This window comes from Nyctereutes procyonoides, unplaced genomic scaffold (genome assembly GCF_905146905.1).
Source record: "Nyctereutes procyonoides isolate TBG_1078 unplaced genomic scaffold, NYPRO_anot_genome, whole genome shotgun sequence".
NCBI classification, from domain to species: Eukaryota; Metazoa; Chordata; class Mammalia; order Carnivora; family Canidae; genus Nyctereutes; species Nyctereutes procyonoides.
The window spans coordinates 9,964,538-9,991,642 of NW_026575034.1; the positions used below are offsets into that span (position 1 = coordinate 9,964,538).

General features: G+C 39.4%; 2 protein-coding genes across 4 annotated transcripts in view; one reads left to right on the plus strand and one right to left on the minus strand.

The window, feature by feature from the left end:
- GTF2H1 (general transcription factor IIH subunit 1) overlaps positions 1 to 24,558 on the minus strand; it is a 36,245-nt gene extending 11,687 nt beyond the window's left edge. Inside the window, exons 1-9 of the mRNA XM_055317889.1 lie at positions 24,326 to 24,558; positions 16,322 to 16,490; positions 13,378 to 13,570; positions 12,475 to 12,640; positions 11,510 to 11,603; positions 9,814 to 9,963; positions 9,599 to 9,678; positions 3,920 to 4,047; positions 3,733 to 3,820 (exon numbers count right to left, since the gene is read on the minus strand). Coding sequence (XP_055173864.1) covers positions 3,733 to 3,820; positions 3,920 to 4,047; positions 9,599 to 9,678; positions 9,814 to 9,963; positions 11,510 to 11,603; positions 12,475 to 12,640; positions 13,378 to 13,570; positions 16,322 to 16,475 — 1,053 coding nt within the window. The 5' untranslated portion in view covers positions 16,476 to 16,490; positions 24,326 to 24,558. The remainder of the gene's footprint in view (positions 1 to 3,732; positions 3,821 to 3,919; positions 4,048 to 9,598; positions 9,679 to 9,813; positions 9,964 to 11,509; positions 11,604 to 12,474; positions 12,641 to 13,377; positions 13,571 to 16,321; positions 16,491 to 24,325) is intronic.
- A 48-nt stretch (positions 24,559 to 24,606) lies between these two features.
- HPS5 (HPS5 biogenesis of lysosomal organelles complex 2 subunit 2) overlaps positions 24,607 to 27,105 on the plus strand; it is a 44,338-nt gene continuing 41,839 nt past the window's right edge. For 2 of the 3 annotated variants that reach the window (XM_055317913.1, XM_055317915.1), the window contains exons 1-2: positions 24,607 to 24,972; positions 25,332 to 25,547. The gene's annotated coding sequence lies outside the window, so the exon portion shown is untranslated. The remainder of the gene's footprint in view (positions 24,973 to 25,331; positions 25,548 to 27,105) is intronic. The other variant, XM_055317914.1, reaches the window with a different exon arrangement.

The following is a 27,105-nucleotide window of genomic DNA, read 5'->3' on the forward strand; positions in this document are numbered from 1 at the left end:
GTCTTTCCACCATGAGATTCGATTCCTAGAAATGAATGCTCTACAACTTGTTGAACTCATTTTCTCACCAACCACTCACAGAGTACCGGTTTTCTTCCTACACTCTGAAGTACACTTCCTATACATCTTAAGTATTACTGAACTTCCAGTTTTTAGCAGTCTGACAGGTGAAGATGGTGTATTTTACTATTTTTCTACCAAATAAGTAAGACTAATTTATTGTATGTGCTGTAAATACTTTTACTTGCATGGTTTTTTTTTGTTTGTTTGTTTTTTTAAATTTTTATTTGTTTATGATAGGCACACAGTGAGAGAGAGGCAGAGACACAGGCAGAGGGAGAAGCAGGCTCCATGCACCAGGAGCCCGACGTGGGATTCGATCCTGGGTCTCCAGGATCGTGCCCTGGGCCAAAGGCAGGCACTAAACCGCTGCGCCACCCAGGGATCCCTTTTTTTTTGGTTTTAATTATTTCTTCCTTACTTATTATTCTGTGGATTAAATCTTTTGCCTAACTTTGATCCACTTAGGATTTATTGTGGAATAAGGAATCTGAGTTGCTTTAACAGTCCTTCCAATAGCATTTATAGAATAATGTCATTTCCCATGCATTATGAAATAGCATGTTTATCATGTATATTTAATTCTTCCAGGTATTTGGGTTTACTTCAGTACTATTTTGGTTTCTGTACTCTCTATTTTGGTTATACTAATCTGTTTTCTCCTGTACTAGTAACAGACTGCTAAATTTCTACAGCCTATATGTTAAATAAAGCAATCTACATATGGCTATTTGTGAAAATCTACAACATTTCATCCTTTACATAGCTGTGAAATTCATCTGGTCAAACCTTCATCTATAGCTACCAAGACTAGGATCAAAAATATTTAGGTTATTAAATAACCTGAAAACTTAGCATCTGAAATTACTCCTGTTTGGACAGTTTGAATATTCCCCTGGTAGTATAGGAACACAATATTCAGAATTAACATATTCACCAGTCCCACTTTACCTAAACCCAGAATTTTTTTTCTCAACTCTATACCCTTTTGCCAACTTCAAGGCATATAGAAATCTTCATTAATTTTCACATAAATCAAGCTCATTTCTACCCCTGCTGTTGTTTCACCTAAGTCATATTCCTTTCTAACCTCCCATGATAACCCAATTCCCATACTTTTGCCAAAGTCTCATTCGATGACCTGATTCTCAGACCTAACCGAAAACTCCATAAAAATACTCTGATTACTTCAGAATCTCTCATTCTATAAAACCCTTCTACAGAACATTCATCAGACTATTTATTTCAAACTATTGATTTCAAATAATGTCTAGAGTCAGCATTATTGAACACCGTGAAAATCCACACAAACCATGATTTTTGACAACTCTTTAATTACCAACTGTCAAATGTACTTAGTGTACTTAGTACTGCAAAGAAAAGCATCACTTCCTAGATTTCCTCTTAAACTCCTCTCTGTAACTTTCATTTTATTTTCACTTTTCTTAATCAGAAAAAAAAACTATTCAACTCCTAAATAAGATATTTTTTAAAGGAGTGCACTTGTGATGATCAGTGGGTATTATATATAAGTATCGAATCACTAAATTGTAGGGGCGCCTGGACTGCTCAGGCACTTAAGTGGCTGCCTTTGGCTCAGGTCATGATCCTGGAGCCCTGGGGTCCTGGAATAGAACCCAGTGGTGTGCTCTGTGCTCAGCAGGGGGTCTGCCTCTCCCTCTGCCCCTCCCTTCTGCTCATGCACACTCTCTAATAAAATCTTAAAAAAAATTAACAAAGCCAATAGAATATTTTTTCATTTTAAGTTTTCATTTAAATTCCAGTTAGTATATGGTACAGTCTTCATTTTCAGGTATAGAATTTACTATTTTTTTTTACAAGATTTTATTTATTTATTCAAGAGAAAGAGAACAGGAGTAGGGTGATGGGCAGTGCGAGCGGAGAGGAAGAAGCAGGCTCCCCCATTGAGCAGACAGTCCAATGGGAGGCTTAAGTCCAGAACCCTGGGATCATGTCCTGAGCCAAAGGCAGATGCTTAACTGAGTGAGCTGCCCAGGCTTTGTTAATTTTAAAGGTTTTTTTATTTTATTTTTTTAGATTTATTTACTTATTTATGATAGAGAGAGAGAGAGAGAGAGGGGGGGGGGCGCAGAGACACAGGAGGAGGGAGAAGGGAGAAGCAGGCTCCATGCCGGGAGCCTGATGTGGGACTCGATCCCGGGACTCCAGGATCGTGCCCTGGGCCAAAGGCAGGCGCTAAACCGCTGAGCCACCCAGGGATCCCCTAAAGGTTTTTTAATTTATTCATTTGAGAGAGAGAGAAAGCAAAAGCATGAGAAAGGGGGAGGTTGAGAGGGAGGAGACAACCCACTGAGCAGGGAGCCCAACCTGAGGCTCAATCCCAGGACCCTGAGATCATGACCTAAGCCGAAGGTAGACACTTAATCGAAGGAGCCACCAAGGTATCACCGGCTTTGTTAATTTTAAAAGTGTATATGCCTGTAGAAACATATTAAGTTACTAAAAAATGAACTAAAGTGTAAGACTCATTCATAATTCTTTTATGGAAAGAAAACCATTTAGCGAGTTTTTGAAGGCCTTTTAAAAAAGTTCATAAACTTTTTTTTACATGTGAAATTGTATTACATAGCCTGTTCTGTGAACTTTGCATTTATTTAATTCATGAATTTTTATTTTCTTTGATTCCTACTTTTTTTTTTGATTCCTACTTTAAATAACATAATTGCTATACTTCAAGTTTTATTCTGAAACACTTGATTTTGTGTTTCCTACAGACACTAAACTCATAAAGGATAAGAACTCTTATCCTTTTTTGTTTCCCACCCCCTAATATTTTCAGTGACTCAAAAATGGTTTCTTGAATATAATTTTTTATGAACTAGTTATGGCATATGTGAACTCTTTTTAATTTAGTATGTCAATAATCCTTTTCAAGTTATTCATGGCTGCATCAATCTCCATTGTATGGGCAGATATATTATTAGGATGTTTGCTACTTTGCTATAATACTATAATAGGTATTTGCATTTAAATATTTGCACACCTTTACCTTTTAAAATAACTGTCCAAAATGAATACTGTCCCAAAAATGGAATTAAGTGCATAAACCACTAAAATTTTAATGCACGTTGCTTGATTGCTGTTTATATTTATAATTAGGGAAGAACTTAAAAAATTGGAGAGAGAGTAGCTTGGCAAAGTTGAAGGAAAAAATATGGAAGTAGATAATTCTGTCCATACCCCCAAACGCCCCAAATGATCACTTCAATATTTAATGAGAATACATTTCTAATTCTGATATGCTGTTTAAAAGAGGCCCAAATCCTATCTTTTAAAATCATATACACAAACCTTTAGTTTTTCTTCCTGTCATATTGCCTTTGTTGAATACTCTTGCCCAGAACACAAACTGTATGTCAATATGTGTGTATGTGTACATGTGAAGGAAAAAAAGAGAACAAAACCAGTAAGAACAGTTAACAGACAGGAGTGCATGGAAAGTGGGCTGGCAAGTTAAAAACCAACAAAGTATTCTTTAAAACGTTCTATAATTTATGCCAAATGCTTAAGGTCTTGGTCAAAAGAACTGAGTCATTTGAAATAATCTAGGGTTAACATAAAGTACTAATAGTTATACAAGGTTATCTGGAGAAACTTGAGCTCTAAACCTTCTGAACTTTTTACCCATACCCTTTTGACTGCAGGCTGGAAGCAATCTGCATCTCCAGAATTTCCATCGATGCTGCTGGGTTCACCATTTTGTTCATTTTGTGCTTCTCTTAAAACAAAGGGGGAAAATGTTAAAAATCAGAACAACACAACTCCATCTGGTTACCTTGAAAAGCCCAGTTACTGCACCTTTGCATGTATACTTAACTGTTTCCTGAGACCTGCTGCAAGGACCATGGCACTGTGATGGTTAAACCTCTTGATGATGGCAGCATTACTATTCTCCTTTATGGATTTAGAATTAGAAGTAGATGGCACAGAAGAAATGCCATAGCCCTATGAGAAACAATTCAGAAGATTAAAAATAAAGTTCTGGTTTTCTTATCCATTATGAGAGAGATGCCTAGCTGAAAAAGTTTTCTGGATGATGGGACTATATTAATTCTGAGCATTACTCATTTTTTTTTTTTGCGTTACTCAATTTTTACAGGTAAATATTTAACAAGTTACATACACACAAAAAAATACAACATGCTCCTTCTTCTAGCATGATAAAAATAATCTTAAACCACCCATTTTTTAAAAGAAGATTTTAAGTCATCTCTACACCCAGTGTGGGGCTCAAACTTCTAACCCTGAGATCAAGAATTGCATGCTTCACTGACTGAGCCAGGCAGGCACCCTGAACCGTGTTTTTCTTTCTTTTCTTTTTTTTTTTAGAAGAGCAGTTTTGGATATAGTTAGAAAAATATTAAATGAGGAATTAGAATACAGTGAAAAAAAGGCATAGACTTAGGAGTCATGTAGATATGGAATCAAATTCTGGCTTTATAACTTTTTAATAAGTATTAGTCTAAGCAAGGGTAATCAACTTTTCCAAGCTCTGTAAAAATAAGTATTTAAGAAAAGATGAGATATTTTCAAACATGTAGACAGAAAGTTGTTAAGACCTCGTGCCAAAGGAGCCAGAACACTAGTTAGCAGGGTGCTAGGCTATAAGCCAGTTACACATAGTTAAGTGCTGCAACAGAGGAAGTAGTCTATTCCACAGGAGAGCAGAGATAGGTTCAAAAAGCTTCATGGAGCACCATAAATTGATCAAGTGCTTGCAAGCCAGACACGAATACAGTAACATTTCAGGGAGAGGAAACTGCTTAAATATAGGTGTACAAGCAACATAATACATATGTGTCATAGGGTTTTCCTGGTCAGCAATACACCTGGAATGAAGGGTGGACCAGGGATTGGTGAGACATAGGGCTAAAAAGGGAAAAGATTATAAAAAGACTCATGCTGGGCAGCCCGGGTGGCTCCGTAGTTTAGCACTGCCTTCGGCCCAGGGCCTGATCCTGGAGTCCCGGGATCGAGTCCCATGTTGGGACTCCCTGCATGGGGCCTGCTTCTCCCTTTGCCTGTGTGTCTCTGCCTCCCTCTCTCTCTCTCTCTCTCTCTCTCTCTCTCATAAATAAATTTTAAAAATCTTTTTTTTTAAATTTTTATTTATTTATGATAGTCACACACACAGAGAGAGAGAGGCAGAGACATAGGCAGAGGGAGAAGCAGGCTCCATGCACCGGGAGCCCAATGTGGGATTCGATCCCGGGTCTTCAGGATCGTGCCCTGGGCCAAAGGCAGGCGCTAAACCGCTGCGCCACCCAGGGATCCCAAATTTTAAAAATCTTAAAGACTCATATGCCATTCACATTCATCAAATAATTACTGAATACCTATTACATGTCATGTGCAGGGGATAGGTCAGTAAATGAGAGTCACCGTCACGAAACTTCTACTCTATTGAGAGATCACTTTTGAAAATGACAAGGGGTATGAAAAAAATAAAAGGGTGGCAGGATATAAGGACTGCATGGAGAGAGAGCAGGAACTACTTCAGATAGAGAGGTTAGAGAATGTCTCTCTTTTTTAAGATTTTATTTATTTATTTACTCATGAGAGAGAGAGTAGGCTCCACCCAGGGAGCCCGACCCAGGATCATGCCCCAGGCTGAAGGCGGCACCAAATCGCTGAGCCACTGGGGCTGCCTGAGAATGTCTCTCTTGAAGAAGTCTTTGAACAGATGTCTAAAAGATAGGTAGGAGCTAGTTAGGTAAAAGAGCAGGAAGGAGGAATAGCAAGTGCAAAGACCCTGAGGTAGAAAAAGCTTGGGACAGACATGAAAGAAGGTATCTAAGGGGATGAATGAGTGTAAGTGGCCTAAATTGAAGTAGCAGCAGGCAGAGGCCAAATCAAGAAGAGCCTTGTAGTTTTGATTTTTAGGTTCAATAAGAAACCACCAGAGTTTTACACAAAAAACTGTTATGATCTGGTTTATAACTCTACTGCTAAGGGAAAGTAACATAGGAAACAAAGTTGAAAATAGGAGTATCAATTAGGAGGCTAATAAAAGCAATCAAAACAAAAATGGTGGTAGCTTAATAGAGAGTTTAAGTGTGGAGATGGACAGTTGTAGGCAAATCGATGTATTGTAGAGGACGTGCTGATGAACTAAACATTGGAGGTGAAGGAAGGGGAGGAATCAAGGAGACCCCCAGCTTCTGGCTTGAGCAACTGAGTCCATGGTAATGTTCGTCTTTTTTTCTGAAGATTTTATTTCAGAGAGTGAGGCTGGGGGGGGGGGAGAGGGAGGGGGAGGGAGAGAGGGAGAGAGAGAGAGAGAGAGAGAGAGAGCGCGCGCACGCAAGTACAAGTGGGTGTTATAGGCAAAGGGAGAGGAGAAACAGATTCCCTGCTGAGCATGGAGCCTGATGTGGGCCTTCATCCCAGAACCCTGAGGTCATGACCTGAACCAAAGGCAGATGCTTAACCGATTAAGCCACCTAAGCACCTCGATGCTATGTAATGGTAATTTTTTTAAAAATTAAGATACAGAAGATCCAAAAGAAACAGAAGATCCAAAAAGAAATAGGTTTAAGAGGATAAGAACAAAAGGTTCATTCTGGACATGCTATGCTGAGGTGTCTGTGAAATATCTAAGTGAAGATAGTAAGCAGGTATGTGTATAATTTTGGAGTTCTGGGGTCAGAGAAACCAGGGCTACCTGGGATTCTTCATTACGTATTAGTATTTAAAGCAATGGAAGAAAATGTATCCAGAAGGTGGCCCAAGGCCATATCCTGGAAAAGTTACAACTAGACGATATAGGGGAAAGAGGCACCAAAGGAAAAACAGAATCACCCAACATTTCTATTTAGGGAATTGGTTATATAAATGTTCATCTCTCCATATAATGGAATATCAAGCAAGCACACCAAAACATAAAAAAAAGTAACACCTATGATTTGCTGAGCACTGTGTACCACACTCTTCTAAACTCTTGTAGCAATCCCATAGTCAGCACTTTTCTCTGTACTGAATTTATTCAACTCAGATATAACTGATACATAACATTTTATAAGTTAAAGGTATAAAATGTATTACCTCATATTTCTATATTGCAGTATGATTACTCTAAAGCTAACATCTCTATCATGTCATGTAATTATCGTTTCCTGTTCTGCAGTAAGAACTAAGATGTAGCAACTCTGAAGTTTATAACACAGCATTGTTGACCATAGGCTGCATATTAGATCTTTAGAACTTATTTATCTGCTAGTGGCAAGTTGGTTATCCTTAACCAACATCTCAATTTTCCTATCCCCTACTAATAAGGTCAGTACTATTAACCTCATTCCATAAGAAAACTTGGAATGACAGTCTAAGCCAGGTAGTTTGGTTTTATAGTCTATATACTTAACAACTATGGTTTATCTAACTAGGACTGACAGTGGTTAACAGGCAAAGTGAAGAACAAAATCACACATGAATACGTATAATATGCCATCTTTTTTTTTTTTAATTTAAAAAAAATTTATTTCAGTAAACTCTGCACCCAAAGCGGGGCTTGAACTCACAACCATGCGATTAAGAGTCACACGCTCTGCTAACTGAACCAGGCCGGCACCCCAAAATACCATCATTTGTATTTTCTTAAACAACAACAAAAACCCAAAAACCCACTAATATCTTTCCCCCATATTAAGCTATACTTCTAAGCTTCACAAAACTTCATATTTTCAGGATGATTCAAAGAGGGCCATGTTTTAATGTATTGAAACTCACCAAGAAAGTGCCTGAATATAGAGAATTAACAAGAAAACTCAATTTCATTAAGGAAATGACTTATCTGGGCACCTAGGATTATTTTCTGCTAAAAACTGTAGGTTAAAAGTTTCCTCACCTTGCTACTATACACTAAAATAAAGGAAAAGTTTAGAAAAAGAAAAGTTTGGAAGGTTTAAGCATGTGTATATGGCCAGCAGAAGAGGAGCCAAAAGAAAGGTAAGAAAATGAAAATCTGAGTATAAAGAAGAATAATTGAGGAAACCAGGCTTCTAGCCTAGAAGACAGGAGAAGGGATCCCATCCTTCCCTGTGACCAATACATCTGTAAGTCTGGAGTCCTGAGGTGGAGGTAGGTGGTGCATACATAGTGGTATAGCTGTTGAAACATATCAGAGCTGGTAAGGTCATGGGTGTGCTCAAGGTCTGGCATATAGTGGGCTATGGAAAAATGTTATCTTGGCCTATTGATATTTACTCATATTTCTTTAGATCAACGTCAGAAAATAAATCAGACTCACAAATATCTTAAGCCTTCACATTACTTAGAGAAGTACCAATGAGCTAGAGCTAGAAAATTCTTTTTAAAAAAAAGTTTTAGTGGGGATCCCTGGGTGGTTTAGCGCCTGCCTCTGGCCCAGTGCGTGATCCTGGAGTCCCGGGATGGAGTCCCGTTTCAGGCTCCTGCTTGGCATGGAGCCTGCTTCTCCCTCTGCCTCTCTCTTTATGTCTATCATGAATAAATAAAAAAAAATCTTAAAAAAAAAAAGAAATTAAAAGTTTTAGCAACTCAGGAATTTCAATTTTCCAAGGCGATTTTAATTAATTTATTTATTTATTTTAAATTTTTATTTATTTATGATAGTCACAGAGAGAGAGAGAGAGAGAGAGAGAGAGAGAGAGAGAGAGAGGCGCAGAGACATAGGCAGAGGGAGAAGCAGGCTCCATGCACCAGGAGCCCGACGTGGGATTCGATCCCGGGTCTCCAGGATCATGCCCTGGGCCAAAGGCAGGCGCCAAACCGCTGCGCCACCCAGGGATCCCCCCAAGGCGATTTTAATAGCAAATGGTGCTGACAAGACTTCTGATAAATCACTCCAAATAACAATATTTACATGAAATATCTACACTGAAAGAAATTTAAAGAATTTTGTTGTTGTTTTTTTTTTAAATTAAGATTTTTATTTTATTTGACAGAGAGAAAGCCAGAGAGCACAAGTGTGGTGAATACCAGAGAGAGAGGGAGAAGCAGGTTCCCTGCCGAGCAGGGAGCCCCATACAGGGCTTGATCCCAGGACCCTGGGACCATGGCCCGAACGAACAGCAGATGCTCAATCGACTGAGCCATCCAGGTGCTGTAGATATTTTTAAACCAGCTGAAGACTGTTTTCTCGCATAAATTCTTTTTAACGAAATTTGTTTCTTGTGGGGCACCTGGGTGGCTCAGTTGGTTAAGCATTGGACTTCAGCTCAGGTCATCATCTTGGGGTCCTAGGATGGAGCTCGCTGTCGGGCTCTGTACTCAGCAAGGAATCTGCTTGTTCTTGTCTTTCTCCCTCTCACTCTGCCCCTCCTCTGACCTGTGCTCTCTTGGTCTCTCTCTCAAATAATATCTTTTAAAAAAGGTGTTTTTTTTTTTTTTTTTGGTGTGTGTGTTTTTTAGTAGGCTCTAGGCCCAACCTTGAACTCACAACCCTTACACCAAGAGTCACATGCTCTACCAACTGAGCCAGCCAGGGGCCCCTCTTACAAATTCTTTTACTTCTACTTACCTCATCTAATGATTTATCTTCCAAAGCAGTCAAATCAAGTAGTGGGTTTTTCACTCCTAATGAAACCATTGTTTTTAACCCTAGAAAATCAACGAAATAAAAAATGGGTCAAGTCTGACCTTCCTCAGAAATAAAAAAATTCACTAATGGCACTATGACTAGAGGACCAGAAAACAGCAAATCAAATTTAGAGTGTGTCAGGGAGAAATGATTACCTTTTTCATCAATTTTGGCACATTCTGCAAAGAGGTCTTTTGACCCCGTATTCAGGCGGTCCCTGTGAAAATAATGGGACTGAAAGAAACGTGTCCAAAACTCTTTTTCTGTCATGTTGTGAGGAACATTTTCTGCATACTTCATTTTTACTGTGGAAAAAAACATAATAGTTACATACAAAATTTCAATTTCTTAAAATCTCTCAAATTAGTTGAAATATGGACTAATGGAAAAACTAAATTAAACTGTTCAACTTTATATACTGTGTCATAATCTAATCGGAAATATGAAATATAACTTGAAAGATTAAGTGACACAGTCCCTTTATAAATCTTAAATTACAAACAAAACCTTATTTTGCACCATTAACAAGTTTCATAGTTTTAGTAGAAATATCAAAAAATCAATACCCACTAGACTATCTGTTCAGCACATTCCAGAAGTTCAGAGTCCAATAAACAAGAGGTTAAGAGCATGGTCTCTTGAGCCAAACAGCCTGAATTTAAAATTTTAGATCTGCCATTACTATGTGACCTTGTACAAATTATGTAACTTCTCTGTATCTTGGTTTCCTCATCTGTCATATGAAGGTATAAGAACACCCACTTCATTGGGTTATTTGTGATGACTAAATGAGTTAATACATATAAAGGCCTTAGAATAGTGTCTGATATATAATAAACACTATATAATTACATTAATATAAAAAAATACAAAAATAATTATATTACAATCTGACAACTCTTTGAGACAGACACAAGCCCCTATAGAAGCAAAGGGAGGCTTATACCTGCCCAAAGAAGTCAGGATTTTATAGAAGTGGCAGTGAGGCAATACTTGAGTCCTATAAGGGAGATACGTTTCTAAAGGACTAATGGAGCAGGGGTGAGGGAGTGAGGGGAGAGAACAGCATGCGGTTTGAGAGAGAACAGTTTAGTCAGTAAAATAACTGAAGTGGTGGCTCTCCTCCTTGGCTGCACCTCATAAATTACTAAGGCTGGGATCAAGTCATTTATACTTTTAGGATGGTTTCTGCAAAGGTAATGATTTGTGGGTTAGAAAGGTCACTGTGGAGGCAGTATGAAGGATGACTTGAATTACTGCTGTAGAGACTCATATATTGATGCCTCTGGAGTAGGTCATTTTGTGCAGGTATGCTGAAGGGTAAATAAAGTTTAAGAACCACTGATGAAAGAATGGGAAAGTCATTATACCAATGAACTGATCCTTTAATAACTACCATAAGAGACCCTTAATCACGGGAAACAGAGGGTCACTGGAGGGGAGAAGGGTGGGGGATGGGGTAACTGGGCAATGAACTATTAAGCAGGCCATGGAGTCCCACATCAGGCTCCTTGCAGGGAGCCTGCTTCTACCCCTACCTATGTCTCTGCCTCTCTCTCATGAATAAATAAAATCTAAAAAAAAAAAAAGAGAGAAGGCACAGGATGTAATGAGCACTGGGTATTATATAAGACTGACCAATCACTGACCTCTATCTCTGAAACCAATAATACATTATGTTAACTAAATAAATTTAAATAAAGCTTAATAAAAAAATAACTACTGTATGTTTTCACAGATTTTGTTGTACTTCATCAGGAATAAAGGTAAAGGTTTTTGTTTTTCGCTGATGTATTACTGAATTCATCCACACAAATATTTCAACTATGTGGAAAAACTGATGATTCTTACCTGCTGGATAGGTCCTAAATATGGACTCAATGATATCAGAGGTTAAATTGTACCTCAGACCATTACATCCATCTGTTTGGGGCCGGACATCAGCCTAAATTAAGACCAGACGTATATATTTATTACAATATTGGGGGAAGATATATAAGCATATAATAGACACTGGACAAAGGTGGAAAAACAGACTTTTCTGAATAAACAACACAGACAGAATTAAGTCCCTCATTTGTAATTTTTGGCACTGAGATAGGGCTCAAAGAAGCCTGACCTGGTTTCACTTAATCTTACTGATGTGTAAAACCTGCTTCCTTGAATTACCAAAACTATAAACCTTGGTTACTAAATTACTATCTGGTTTCTCTAGGAAAGACTTTATTAATTCAGTTCACTACTAAGCACCCAGGAAGATGCTAAACATATAAATGGTAGTCAAATTTTTTGTTAAATGCGTAACTACTGCTTTGGTTCTTTCAGAGTACAGATTAAATTAATCACACTTTCTAATTCTACAAGTAAGGCATTCCCAATTTTTCATTAACATATATTTTACAAATCTTAATTCTTCTGAAACATCATGGTCATTACACATTTAACTCTGAATTTTAAGTATAGCAATCATAAAAAAAGGTACCAGAAAGCCCTAAATTTAAAAGAATTAGGGGAAACAAGTACTAGTCCAATTGCTGAAAGATTCTCTTTATTTATTAAAGTCCATAAATTTCTAGCATGTTAGGGTCAAGTCCAAAAACCAAAAAAGTAGAACTGGCAAAAAGTATCAATTTAATAAATACTGCATATATTTTAAAAGTTTTTTTTTTTTTTTTAAAGAAGAACACTGTAGATACCAAAGTATCCACTGATTTACTTAAAGGAAATGCTAGTTTTTACTAAAGAAATGGCACGGTTATGACATATACCAGGGTTTTCTTTTTTTTTCTCTTCAGAAATCTAGAAGGGTCACATACCAGAAATGCTGCAGAAATGCCAACATCCTGCTTATGATTGGATGTAGAAGAACACTCTGTTGCATTCACATTTAAACGATTGGCCCAGAACTCCTCAGCGCTGATCACTTGACTCACAACAAGGTCTTTATAAAGCTGAAACAAAACAGGATCTTCTTGCAGCATTCTGGTGATAGAATAGATTGAACATATTGAACTTCTAGAATAAAACACCATTTATGTAACACTTTTTTAAAAGACTTTAACAACATGAAACACTAACACACTCAACTTCCATTTTATAATGTGGGAGCGGCAGAGGTCATTTAATTCATTTGTTAGTAATTACAACAAACAAGCTAACAAAAAAACATTTCTGGAGGAACAAATGAAGAAAAGTGGAAGTCTGAAGAAGCAAAGACTAAACTCCTTGAAGGCATGGATTTGGTATTATTTGTCTCTGTATCCTAGTGATACAGAGGTCATTGTGTCTGTATTTGTACTGTATTCTCCTTCACAGATGAAGGGGAAAGGGAAAGAGAGGGGGTATGCATGAGATTTTCTGGCCGTTAATTTTTCCACTAATAAGCACCTGGAGACTTAAGCACTCATGGCCTGGAAATATTGGTGATGGAAGAATTCATCTTACCAGAAACTCATCATTTGATATGCTTTCTCAACTTTTTTACAATGTGATTTCTTTCAAGTTTCTCACTCACAAACATATTTCTAAATGGTTTTGTGTCATTTCTGTGGCAGTAAACTGGGAAAAGGAATGAAAGGACCTTAGCACCTTTGAGTCCCAGTTGTGTTCCTCATCAGACGTTACACTTGAGGCAGAACAAGGTATAAAAAATAACAAGGTGTGACTCTACTAAGAGACCAGAGAGAACCTAGGGTCTCTTTATTCTTTTCCCCCTTCACCTGTTTTTCTCTTCCAGCTCTTTATTCGCTTTCCTCTTGAATTTGGGCAGCAGCTGCTGAAGAAGGTCTTTCACTGCATCTCGCTCTTTCACAGCTGTGCTTTCATTGGAAAAATGGAAGTTAGTTGTGTCCCCTGCATGCAACACCAGCTGAAGTTGAATTTTAGCTTTTCCTTCTGGACTGATTTTCTGGCCTAAAAAGAAGCATGAGGCAAATTAGATGAGGACACCCACACTGTGGAAATTGTCCTACAATAGGCTACTTCTTCCTCCCAAGAAGATTCAGAATTCCTTTGGGCTTCAGCTGCCCTGCTCCAATCTTAATGCTTTTGCAGAAATGCCCTCTTCTCAAATAATTCCATATATTCAGAGCAGAGTTTAACAAATGCACCGCTAACCACTCTGCTTCCTTCTTCAGTATCCTTTGTTGGCACTTCTTACCCACTGCCTCCACCTCCAGATACTAAAGGGCTTCTGTTTCCATTCAAGATGGGGCAGATCTCTAAAGAGCCAGCTATTTAGAGATAATAGTTGAACCTACCCTGAACAGCTGCCTCCAATCAACATTAATAAAAATGATCTGTCATAGTTCAAAAAAAAAAAAAAAAAACTCCCAAAACATAGCCCATGGCTTACTAACTTCAAAGAAAAAAATATATTTTACATTTGAGAGATCTGGGTCACCATTTCAATCAAGTGATGAAATTTTAATGAGTCTCATTCAAAGTGGGTGGGACAACCTAACACTATGGGCTTTCTGAGGGAATAGAAAAGTAGGTAAATAACACCACCTATGTGTGTTCTTGCTGTGAAAGTTTAACCTGAGTATGATCAAGCCTGTAGAAGTGACTCAGTTTATGAGAAATACAGGTCTGCACAAATAAATTAAAGAAAACCTTGAGGAGACAAGCACACATAATCCAAATGTGGTATACAACACTCTACAGACTGAAGAGACTACAAGTCCATATGTGAACCTAGATTGCATATAATTAAAAAAAAAAATCACTGCTACTGAAAACGTTATTGGGACAACTGGGGAAATGTCACAATGTTCTGGATATTATTAAAAATTTCTTGGTGTGAAAATATTACAGCATAATGTATGCACACAATCTTAAGTGGATTATATAGGTATGCATTGCACCATTTTTTTTATTTTTGCATTTTTTTTTTGCATTGTACCATTCCTAAAAATTTTTCTGTTACTTTGAAAATTTTCATAATAAATTGAGGCTAAGAATGTCAAAATACACCCACATAATGGAGAACTTGTACTCTTAAACAGTGGGCCTCATGGTGATAGCAGTGCTTGTCTCTGTCAGGGGAAGAGAGATGGAGGGGCTTTGTCTCATGAAATGGGAGACTCCTGGTAGTGTGAAACAAACTGCCTAGAGTTGTAACCCAAACCACCTATTAAAACCCCTAAACAAACTTTACTACTGAAAACACCAATACAGAGCAATTTACACTGTCAGCCACCCTATTCTGGTATTCTATTTTTCCAAAACAAAACTATAACTTCTTTCTAGGCACCTTTTCTCAGCCATTGCTTTATCCTGGCTCTATCTTGGCTTTTGCCTCTGAGAGGCCTACTTCTTAAGTTTTTTAATTAGCAAACTTAACTGCTGATTTTCACCTTAGTAATTTACTATTGATAACTCTCAACGTCTTCTTCCAGAAATGGGTATTCTTTCAAATATTCAAATTAAAATGAAAACTAATCTGGTGCAGATCTGGATTTGGGTATGAGCTCTCCTTCCTAATAAGAGAAGAACTGCCGGGAAACAGGAGAAAGGTATATTCCTCTATTGTATGTTGTGGGTATCACAATGAGTGCGTGTTTTGCAGAGCTACAGGACCAGCTTCCTGTTTAAGAGAAATGCTAATAGAGGCAGTTCCTAATTTATGGGTCTCTTCTAGTACAACTGTTAGTTTAAAAGAGTACTAGGAGGAACCTGATGAAGCACTTTCCCACCAAGTTTTAAAAGGAGGTAGTATTACCAGAATGAATAGCGGACAAAACATCAGATAGCGTAGGCAGTACCTAATTATGATGAATTTTAACAGTATTTCCTTCTGAAAGTTAAAATTCTAAGTTATTTCAGTGGCGGTAGATGAAAATCCTGGTCATTTCCAGCAGCAAAACTGAGGTAAGTCCTTAGGGCCACTGTTGACACACAAAGTACTTCTATATCTTGAGTACCTGCAAGTGGAAGGTTGTCTTTTTTTGAGGTGTCATGTTCCTTGAAATTTACACAGGATTTTATCTAGGAGAATAATTTTTCGTCCAGGAAAATAAATGAATTCATATTAATGGTCACAGCTCAGATACCACAATTTGTTAAGGTGACTGTGCTCTGTATTTCTCCTATTAAGTCCAATAAAAAAGTGAGTCTATCTTTTCAACAGATGATGGTCACATAACTAAAGATTAATTAGACAACTTGCTTACATCATACAATTTTATTAAAGAACAATCTGCCATTATCTGTAAACATTTTAAATGCACGAACCATCCGAAGCAGTAAATCTACTGCAGGGATGTATCCCATACATACCACCTCACAAAGATATTAGCTCACATAACTATATTGCAGCATTGTTTGCATTAAAAGAATTCAGGAAACTTCATAACTGCCCTTCAAAAGAAAGCTAATTAAATACATGACTATATCCATTCAGTGGAGTATTAGGCAACTCCTAAAGAGAAGGTAGATGTGGAGATCTTTATGTAATAGATTTATATATTCAAAGCTATATAAACTATTATTAATTGGAAAAGACAAGTTACAGAATAACAGATTCAGTGATCCCACTTTATATTATTTCAACATGATTATTTTTTGGACACTATAATAAAAACCCCCATAAAGACTGTATAAGCAATCTTCTTATAAAATTACTGACAAATATTCCATCAAACCTTAGTATAGCTGACTTACATTTAATATCTGCATACATATGGCTGATTGTAAATCTATCTTTGCCTTCAGGTGCCCAAGCAATTCTTTCTGCCATGAGGTATAAAGCTCCATCCTGCTTCTTTTGACGCACCTTCTTCACAATCAACAAAACCTCTTCAGATGAAGTTGCCATGATGTCTAGGAAGTGCTAAAAGAGAGTTCATATCTTAATTAGGATCATACTTGTTGACTTCTGGAGTCTTTCCAAGACTATCTAAACTAATAATGAGGAAAAATGTCTGTGACTCAAAGTTGAAGATGAGTTGTATGGCACTATCTTATAAAATCAAATTTAATCTGCTCATATCACAGGTGTGAAATTTACACGATACACTTTATGACACTTGGCAGTTTTTAAACCATCTCTACGTATTCTAATCAGATTATTTTCAATTTTACTTTTAGTTTCTCAATACTATTCTTAAATCTTAAATATATGATTTGACTACAGATATGCTATCTTTAATCTACATGCAGAATTGTGGAACTTTAGAATTAGGACCCTACTGAATGTTTAGTTCTATTTTTTTCAGCTGAAACAACTAAGGGCCAAAGGATTTGTGTGACTTTCCAGAACCACTTTGAACTGAAACCACACCCACATCTCCTGATTCCTAGTTTAAGTTTCTTCCTGTATGCTTTTAAAAGAAAACTTTTAACACTTCAGATGCTATTTCCCCCATCTTTTACAATCAAGTATCTTTAAGCTGAATTGTTCTCTTGGTCTCGGTGGAAGATTCACTTGTATAGGACTAATTCATTACCTAGGAAACACCTTTAGTCTGCCTCTTTCTCTACTCCCTTCCTTCCAGTCCTGGGAATCTTACATGCTCAACTAAAATCCTAGATGCTTGAGTGTGGCTTTCTAGAATATGACTCTGAAAAGGAATCTGAGGTTGAATGGGCTTAAGGAAAGAAGCCATGATTTTTTTTTCTTTTTTTTTTTTAATTTTTATTTATTTATGATAGTCACACAGAGAGAGAGAGAGGCAGAGACACAGGCAGAGGGAGAAGCAGGCTCCATGCACCAGGAGCCCGACGTGGGATTCGATCCCGGGTCTCCAGGATCGCACCCTGGGCCAAAGGCAGGCGCCAAACCGCTGCGCCACCCAGGGATCCCAAGAAGCCATGATTGATAGCAATGTTTGCCATGGGCTGGGATGGGCAAAGTGATAGCACATATATGATGCCACATATACGTCATTTCTGATGAAGTTATGGCTTTAAGTTTTCATTCTCAAATAAATGATTTAAAGTATAATTTTAAAACATTTGCTTCTTCAAGGATAGCTTATAATACAATTTTAGAGAAATCAACTTATCTAGGTATCATAAAAATTAAGTTTGTCATGAGCAACTGAGGCTTTACTGAAATGTTTTTCCTGGAAGTTAATTAAAACAAATGAGAACAATGAAATACTGGATCTGCCATCAGTTATTCAAAATAATTGAGGAACGTTTCTATTTGGAAGTGGAGATGTAAGCACCAGGAAGAGTGGCAGGCATTAAAAATAATGGAAACCATCAATTCTTCCATCACCTCTTAGCATTAATGAAAAACATGACTGGATTAAAAAACGTTTTAAAGTAGTTGACACATAACATTAGTTTCATACACTTAATACAGTAAATCCAGTAAGTTATGCTCACCACAAGTATAGTTACAATTAAAAAACTCACTCAAGCAGTAATTTAGAAATAAAAAATACAAATTAAAAAAGTGAAATCTTAATTTCTCTGTTGATTTCCTGAATTTTGAGTAGCCAAATATTCTCTTGCATAGTTATCTTTACAAGCTACTCTACCTGAGGAATGGAAAGAAAAAGGGTCATTGTGAATACATTTATTCAATAAATTTGTGCTGAACCAATAAGTCTAGGAGTTATCCGAAGATGAATGTCTGACCATGATTTCTGCTTTTAAAGAGCTTCTAGTTAGTAAGCAAGACATGTGTATATCAGTGTATACAAATTAGAATGTGTGAAGTTCCAAAAGAGAGATTAAAAAATGTTCTGGGGCAGCCCCAGTAGTGCAGTGGTTTAGCGCCGCCTGCAGCCTGGGTGTGATCCTGGAGACCCAGGATCGAGTCCCGCATCGGGCTCCCTGCATGGGGCCTGCTTCTCCCTCTGCCTGTGACTCTGCCCCCACCCCCCCACCCCCGCTCTGAATAAATAAAATCTTAAAAATAAATAAATAATAATAAATGTTCTGAATTAGGATTCAGAGGCCATTTCCTCAGAGAGGAGGTTTCACCAAAGGTTTGTCATAGATTTTTAGTGTAATTAAAAAAAATTCATAATTAACAAACTACCAAAATGTGTACATCTTAGTCTGTTTGATGGATTTTGACAACTGTATACACCCATGTATCACTACTCAGAACAAGACAGAGAACATTTCTACTATCCCCCCAAATTCCCTCATGTTCTTTTTCATTCATTTCTCTTCCTCTCACCCTCTAGCAACTATTTTCTATCATCTCAGGTTAGTTTCTGTCTCTTCTAGGTTCTCATACAAATGGAATCACGCACTATGTACTGTCTTTGACTTTTCACCTAACCTGTTTTTTGAAATGCAGATCATTACATTTATCAGTGGTTTTTTCTTTTTTGTACTTAAAAGTTATGAATTGGGTCTTAAATGAGGATTTTGGCAGAGAAAAGGAAATAGGCATTACAGGCAAAGAGAACGATTTGGGGCAAAGGCCTGAGATGCTAGGAATGGTAAATAGCCTGCTCTGGATGTAGTATAAAGTTCATGATAAAGATCAGTGGGATATGGAATGGGATGGCTGAAACAGACAGTGGAGAATGCCACCATACATGGCAGACAACAGAAAAACCTCTAAGGACTTATGAATAGGCCAGAGATTTGTATTTTAGGAAACTGATCTGTGGACAAGATGAGAGATACTTAAAAGGACTAGCAAGGGTCTGAACCAGGCTGGTGGCATCAAGAATGGAGAGGAAGGGACAAGGAGGAATACTGAAGAAGGATGAATAGAAACTGCAAGTACTGAAGGTGTCACAGTGCTTGCTCATACCCCACTCCTAATCCCTACTGACATGAGTACAGTGCGCCATTTACAGAAAAAATTTAAAAGGAAGAACAGGTTTGAAAGTGAAGACAAGGAATTCAGTTTTGGACATGAAGAGTGTGAGATGCTGTTGAGTCATGCAGGTGGAGATTAATTAACTCATTTTTCACTTGCCATTGAAAATACTTCCCCATGTTAACAATCTCCAGTTTGGATATCTATAAAGTAAACATGACAGAGGCTAACATTCTTAATACCACCTTTTAACTAATTTATTTATTTGATATCCTCCTAAGATTTTGATTAGAGTTACTGCTGCTTAAAAAGCTTGAAAAACCACTGTTTAACTGTTTTAAAAGACTAATGACATGAAAAGACACAGGTAATCAAAAAAGGGGAGAAAAGCATGTAGTTTGATTTCATATTATTAAATTTTAAAAATTTAGTAAAATGTACTCAATGCAGGGAGCCTGGCTGGCTCTGTTGGTAGAGCATGCAACTCCTGATCTCAGGGTCATGAGTTCAAGCCCCACACTGAGTGCAGAACTTAATTCAAAAAATGAAAGTACTCCATGCTTAATGTTATGTGTGAAGCACTGGGCTAAGTTCTTTATAGGTATTATCTTATTCAATCCCTAGTTAACAATCCCCAGGTAGGTTCTATTATTAGTTTCATTCTGCAGATAAAGGAAACTGGGTCTAAAAAAAAAAAGAAAAAATCAACCTGCCTTCCCAAAGCATCAAGGAAATAGCTAGGTCTGAATTTGGGTCAGTCTGACCTTAGAGTTCCATCATGCTGTTTTGCAAATAATATATGATAAATATACACCCATCTTCATAGTGGTTACCTATGGGTGATGGGATTACAGACGACTTGAATCTTCTTTTTGTTTTCTGGGTTAGCTATAATACATATTTTGCAATGAGAAAGGTAGTTATTAAAAAAGTCTTTCCAAGAATTTGTTCCCTATCAAACCAGAGGTATATAAAGTAACATGGGAAAAACAGGACTATTACTGTAAGAAAACAACTGTTATTTTTGAAATTTCTGTAATACTTATTAATTTGTTTTTTTTTCAAATTTTTATTTATTCATTTGAAAGAGACACCAAGCAAATGAGAGCACAGCAGGGAGAAGGGGCAGAGGGAGAAAAAGCAGGCTCTCTACAGAGCAGGAGCAGGGAGCGCAACGTTGGGGCTTATACCCAGGAACCCAGAATCATGACCTGAGCCAAAGGCAGACATGTAACTGACTGAGCCACCCAGGCGCCCCCAATTTATTTTTTTATTTACTTAAAAAACTTAATGTACAAAGAAAATTTCATACCATGTATAGAACTTAATATTAATTTTTATACTTATTATAATAAACATAATACCAATAAAAAAGTCTGTACTATCTGAAATTACGCTACAGTGTAATTACATGCACATGTTTTAGGAAGCATGAATTAAAATCTAAAAGATAGGAGAGGGAGGCTTTGTGGACGGGGGAAAGCAAATAATTGTAAGTATGTCCATATACAGAGAAAAGCAGTGAGCAAGGACAGCTGATCAAGCAATTAACTGTGCTTATAGGCACAAATAAAAAGTGCTAGCTTTGGAAAAGAACAGAAAAACTTTCTGAGAAGGTAAGAAAGAAAAGAAGAGTGAAGACAATGTAAAATGGAGAATAAATCAGATGGAGAGAACCATGAGAGTCAGTCACTAGCATGTAAAAACCATTTATATTAAAAAATCCACTTGAGAGAACATTAAAAATGACTCAGAGATAAGTAATTGAACATTGGGATGACTAGTCAATTGTCTCACAGCTAACTTGCTTGGCAAATTTCCTTGTACATCTATTGCGCCTCTGATAATTGTACAAGGACCAGTTTTAGAAAGTTTAATAGACCCAGTGGGGATATCCTACAATGCCTTATGCGACTTCCAGATTTTTCTTGAGGGTGACACCTTGGGTAGCAAAACTTCTTTCCAGTAAAACTCTGTGAAAGCCACAGAATATTTCGCTTATGAAAAATATTGGTTAGTTCCATTTAAGCAAATTAGCTTGAAGATCTAGGTTTACTTTCAAAGATTTTTAAAAATATATTCTATTATTTATTCGAGAGAAAGAATGAGAGCGTACATGCAGGGGGAGGACCAGAGGGAGAAGGAAAGGAACAAGTAGTCTCCTTGCTGAGCACAGAGCTGGACGCAGGGCTCAATCCCAGGATCCTGAGATCATGGCCTGAGCCAAAACCAAGAGTTGGACACTCAACCAACTGAGCCACCCAAGTGCCCCACTCAAAAGATTATTTACTTTACGAAATTATCTGCCACAAGACTTCTTTAAATAGCAAGATCCTCCAGTAAAGGCATTAATTCATTTGTAGTTAAATATTTGCTTGAAACTATTCATGCCTGCTCTGAGCCTTTGCACATTCTCCTCCTTTCCTATCAACTGGCTTTTAGTCATTTTTTTGGGTCTATTCTAGGTTTCAAAATTACTAGGCAAGACTTTCTGTTCTTCTTCTCTTGATAGCACTTACCACACTACAATTAATTTCTAAAGTAATTCTTTTAATGTTTGTCTCCCTGACAGACTATGAGCTTCACAAAGGGAAGAGGATGCATGTGTTGTATTCACTGCAATACAGCACCCAGTAACATATTTGGCCTGTATGAAGAGTTTAACAAATATCTGTGACATCTATTTAAGATCTGTTATTAAAAGAACACCAGCTTGGTAAGATTCATAAAACATCTTTGCACATATATCCTTAAATAAACTCCAGGAAGCATTATAGCTCTCTACTCAGAGATTACAGTATCATTCTTCAGAGATTCCAGTAACTGGCTTAGAAGGAAACAGAGATAGAAAAAATTGAAACTGATCAACAGAAACCTTTAAATCACATCTCTTTTCTAATGTGCAGAGATAAATGGGGCAGAACCAAGGACAACAAGTGAAATAAAAACTCCGTATCACCCCCTAAAAAGAGGATTATTATTAGAGAGAGCTGCTTTATCTGCCAGCATACAAAATGGAGATCTGGAATGCTGCTTGGTATGAGGCAATCCAAAAAAATTTTAACAATTCAGCATTACAGGGAATAGGACCTTGGAATTATGTAAAAAGTGAACAAAATTTACCATTTTAATGAAAGTTACAAACACAATGAAGCTATTAAGGGGAATAACCGATGTAGCAATTTTGAGACCAAGCACTTTTTCATTTTACAGCAGTGCAGGGAGAGGCAGGAGGAAAATGCGACAGAGACACAAGACAGAAGGAAATGTATGCTCATGTTCACTAATAAATACTGCATGCTGACAAGAGTGCAATATCAAAATTGAAAGAGCAATCAGTTGGTAATCAAAGTGGAGAAGAGAGAGACTTATTAGTTGGATGCCTAATACTCCCACACTGAAGGCAGACTAAGAAAAGAGGAAGAGCACAAGGTATTTCTAGCAGCAGTATCCATTAAGTAGAAATAGGGGGTTAAAATGCAAGAAAGCTCATTCTGATAGCAGGGGAAAAAACCCAGTAGCACAGAAAAGCAGGTCTAAAAGGTGTAAAGAGAAACCAGCAGGGAGAAGATCTATGCCTCCAGGGCAGTACAAGCAGGAAGCTGATCATCTGGTTTATTAAACTGATTCCTCTCTGTACCAATCTTCCCAGGATCTTTAAAGAGCCCTCCCCACATCTGCGTGGCTCATTTACATGTGCACTAACCGCATGTATTTAACACCGCCTAAGAGAAACTCAAACTTTCAATCTGCTGCACTGCTAAATGTCAGCGGAGTGAGGGCAAAAGAACAGGTTTAATGGCCCTAAATTATCTCAACCTCCTACCCAAATGACGGATTTAGGTCTGCTAAAAGGTACAAAGTTCTCTCCAGAGTCCCGTCCTTCTGCAAGCCATAGGCCTGATAACCAGAGATTATCTTCCCTTCTGTTGTGACTTCATTTGTTCTTCATTTAAAAATCTACTTTAGGGTTGGCAATTTTGGCTTATTCACCAAAGCCCAGTCAAGTGGTTTTCAAGCTTTTTTTTTGGGGGGGGGGAGGGCGGCGGACTGGGTGGGGCTCGACCCTCTTCAATTCAATCCCCGCGGGCTATGTTTTGTATACTGGAGCTCCCCTGTTAAGGATCTGTGGGGAGAAATGAAATGGTTGCGCTCCTTTGCAGAGTTAACACTTACTGCAAGGTGTATTCCAAACCACTTAGTTTTTGTACGTTTTTCAAATTGGGTCTTCTGACAAGCAAAAGGGTAATAAGCTTTTATAGCTCTTTCCCCTCCCCCACTACACAGACGCCGAAATGGCCATTTAAGAGTCAGTTTAAGGAAATGAAGACTCCCTTAGTCGGTTCTGTCTCTGAGAACACTGGAGAATTTATAAAATAGTTATGCTCTTCCCTGGGTCGGTGGTCTGTCCTATCATTACAGGGCGATCACACCGGGCACAGACTAAGCGGGGGGTGGGGGGTGGGGGGGTGGATTGGCACACGTGTTAGGAAGGTTTTAAGAAGCGGCAGGATTGACAGGTCGAGCGAAAGGAGTGCGGGCACGACGGTGGAAGCCGTTCTCCTACAGAAACCGAAAGACTTAGCCTATTTCCTAACGGGAATGGCTTCTCTGTCAGGCGGAGGCCTCCACGTCCTCCTCCTCAGGAGCCAAGTCTGATCCCGGCGGCTTTGGGTGAATCTGGGAGTCCCTGCTCTTGGTAACGGGGCAGGCTTCCTACAGGCCAGATGGAGGGGGGGGGTGTCGATTATCCGCCCCCCCCCCCCCGCTTCAGGACAATAAACGGCGACCGAGACGGCAAGCTTAGGAGTTGTGGCGACGGCAACGGGGACACAGGGGAAAGGGGCAGAATCCGCGCCGACCTGCGGCCCCCGGCCTGTCAGCTCCTCGCCCACCCGCCCACCCACCCCCATTCTTCGCTCTAAACTTACCAGGTGGGAGCTACGACCCCGGGCAGGAAGTAAGTAACCGGGCTGGATCGGGTCGAGTTCCGCCGCGCTTCTTAGAGACGCTGCCGGGAAGACGCTGGAACCCAGGAGCCACCGCCGTCGCCACCGCCTCTGTTACTGGGGGGTCTCGCCTCCATCGCTGGCTGCGAGGACTCTGAGGGGCACGTGACCGGAAGCGCCGAGGCGGGCCTGCCGGGCACGTGACCCAGAGCGCGGCCGCCATGACACCTTCCGCTCGTTCCTCCCTCCCTCCCCCGCCGGTTCCCGCCTGTTTCATTTCCTTTCGCCGGCCTTAAGCTGTGAAAGGCCCCGGGATCCTGGCTGTCTCACCCCTTTAGCCTAAGGGTCCGCCGGTCCCGGTCGGCGTTGCGTCTTCGGCCGGCAGCAGCCAGGGGACTGCAGGCCGCAGGGAGCGTAATTGCGACCGCGGCCGGAGGGGGAGGGACCACGCGCAAGCAGGGGGCGTGACCCGTCACGTGACAAGGAAGTGCCGTTAATAGCGCTGTCCCCGCGTCTTCGGCGCCTGTGGATGACGTAAGCCAGCGAGGGGAGGCGCGGAGAGGGAGAAGGAAGGACTCCGGTGTAGCTCTCAGTTGCTCTCGGGTGTCTCTACTGCTGCTAGATGCTGGGTGAGTGTTTCGGCGGCCGGCCGTGAGAGCGGGTCTGATGTACTGAGGCTTGCGGGCTGCCGGCCTGGAGACGGGGAAGCGGGGCCGAGACCCCCGTGCTGCTGGTGGGTGCGCCCGGCTTGGAAACCCTGGCTGCCGAGGCGTCTCTCTCCGAGATGCGACTACAGCAGGCGCTGCTTGTGCGCAGGGAGCGGGGACTGTACAGGTGCAGCCGCGGGTACAAAAGCGTGCCCAGTCGCGACTTCTCCGATTAATACTTTCTGGCTAGGAAGGTCTTACCCTTCGCGTAGTGTTTTTGATTTTTCCTTGTGCTTCCTTCTCTCTCTCTCTCTCTCCCTCCTTCCTTCCATCGTGGCTAGTGGGAGAAAGAGAACGCCGTGGGGTTTGCTTTTGAGGAGCACTAGGGTGATGAGAAAAGCCTCCAAACCCTACGACTCGTTCATGTAATCAAGTGACGCGTGGAAGTGGAAACGTAGATTAGATTTGGACCTAGGAGGAGTGGATTCCAGTCTCCGTGCTGCCCCGGCGGAGTTCTGTAAACCGTGGGCAAGCCAAGCCCCTCGTCCCGCTGACTGGTAAGCATCTAGAGCCACCTTCTTTTGTTTAGTTTTTTTTTTTTTTTTTTTTTGTCAGCCTAGAGGCATGCAAGGCTTAACAGCTTTGCAGAAGGTAGAGTTTCGCTAGGGGATAAGAATTCAGAAAAAAACAAAACACGGTATTTCTTAAATCATGGAGGGACAAAGTTTTATGCAATGAAAGAGGAACAAAAGATAACTTGGTATAGTTGTAAAAAAAAAAAGGATCTAAAGGGGAAAGTGAGGCTGGAAGAAGAAGCAGGGTTGAAGTCGTAGATTATGTAAGAAGGGGAACTTTTGAAGGTTTGAACAGAGATTTCTTTTTGCCTTATTTTTTTATTTGTTTTAAAGATTTTTATTTATTTGACAGAGAGCGGGGAACGCACAAACAAGCAAGGGGAGCTGCAGGCAGAGGGAGATGGAGAAGCAGGCTCCCCGCTGAGCAGAGAGCCCAAGGTGGGGCTGGATCCCAGGCCCTGGGGTCATGACCCCAGCCAGAGGCAAAGGCAGACATTTAACTCATACACCTTGCAGACATTTCTTTTAAAAAATATGTACACAAAGGACCGCCCGGGTGGTTCTGTTGGTTGAGTGTCAGACTTTTTTTTTTTTTTTTTAAGATATATTTATATTTATTTATTTATTCATTCATGATAGACACGGAGAGAGAGAGAAAGAGAGGGAGAGACACAGGAGGAGGGAGAAGCAGGCTTCATGCCGGGAGCCCAATGCGGGACTCGATCTTGGGACCCCAGGATCGTGCCCTGGGCCGAAGCAGGCACCAAACCGCTGAGCCACCCAGGGATCCCCAGACTCTTGATTTGAGCTCAGGTTATGCATGATCTGGGTGTAGCAGGATCCAGCCCCCTCTCAGGATCAGCACAGAATCTGCTTGAGATTCTTTCCTTCTACACCTCCCTGCACTCAGAGGCTCTCTCTCTTTCTCTCAAATAAATAAGTTTTCTAAAAAAGTATGTACTTAAAAAAGTGTCATGGAAAATTTCAAACATAGGCAAAAGTAGATAGGATAATAAAATGAACCCCCCCCCATGTATTCAGAACCCGTTTTTAACAATTGTCAACATTCTGTTGTTTTTACAGAGAATTTAAATGTGTATTTTTTATATACATTGTCACAGTTGATTAATACCAGATTTCAGGTTGAGCTCAATTCTGTCTTATAGAAGTACTAGCTAGGAAGAGCATATTAATTTTATGTGAAAATTTCTTTGGGTTTCAGTGACATGGCCACTTTAAAAACATCAGATGAGGGGCACCTGGGTGGCTCAGTGGTTGAGCGTCTGCCTTTGGCTCAGGACATGATCCTGGGCCCAGGATCAAGTTGCATTGGGCTCCTTGCGGGGAGCCTGCTTCTCCCTCTGCCTGTGTCTCTGCCTCTATCTCTGTATCTCTCATGAATAAATAAAATCTTTTTAAAAAATTAAAAAAAAAAAGACTAGATATTATTTTAGGTTGTAATATAGAAACTTAGTGTCCAGATCAAGGAAGTTGATGTTTCTAGTCTCTGTTATTCAACTACTTAAGTGTTTTTTTTAAA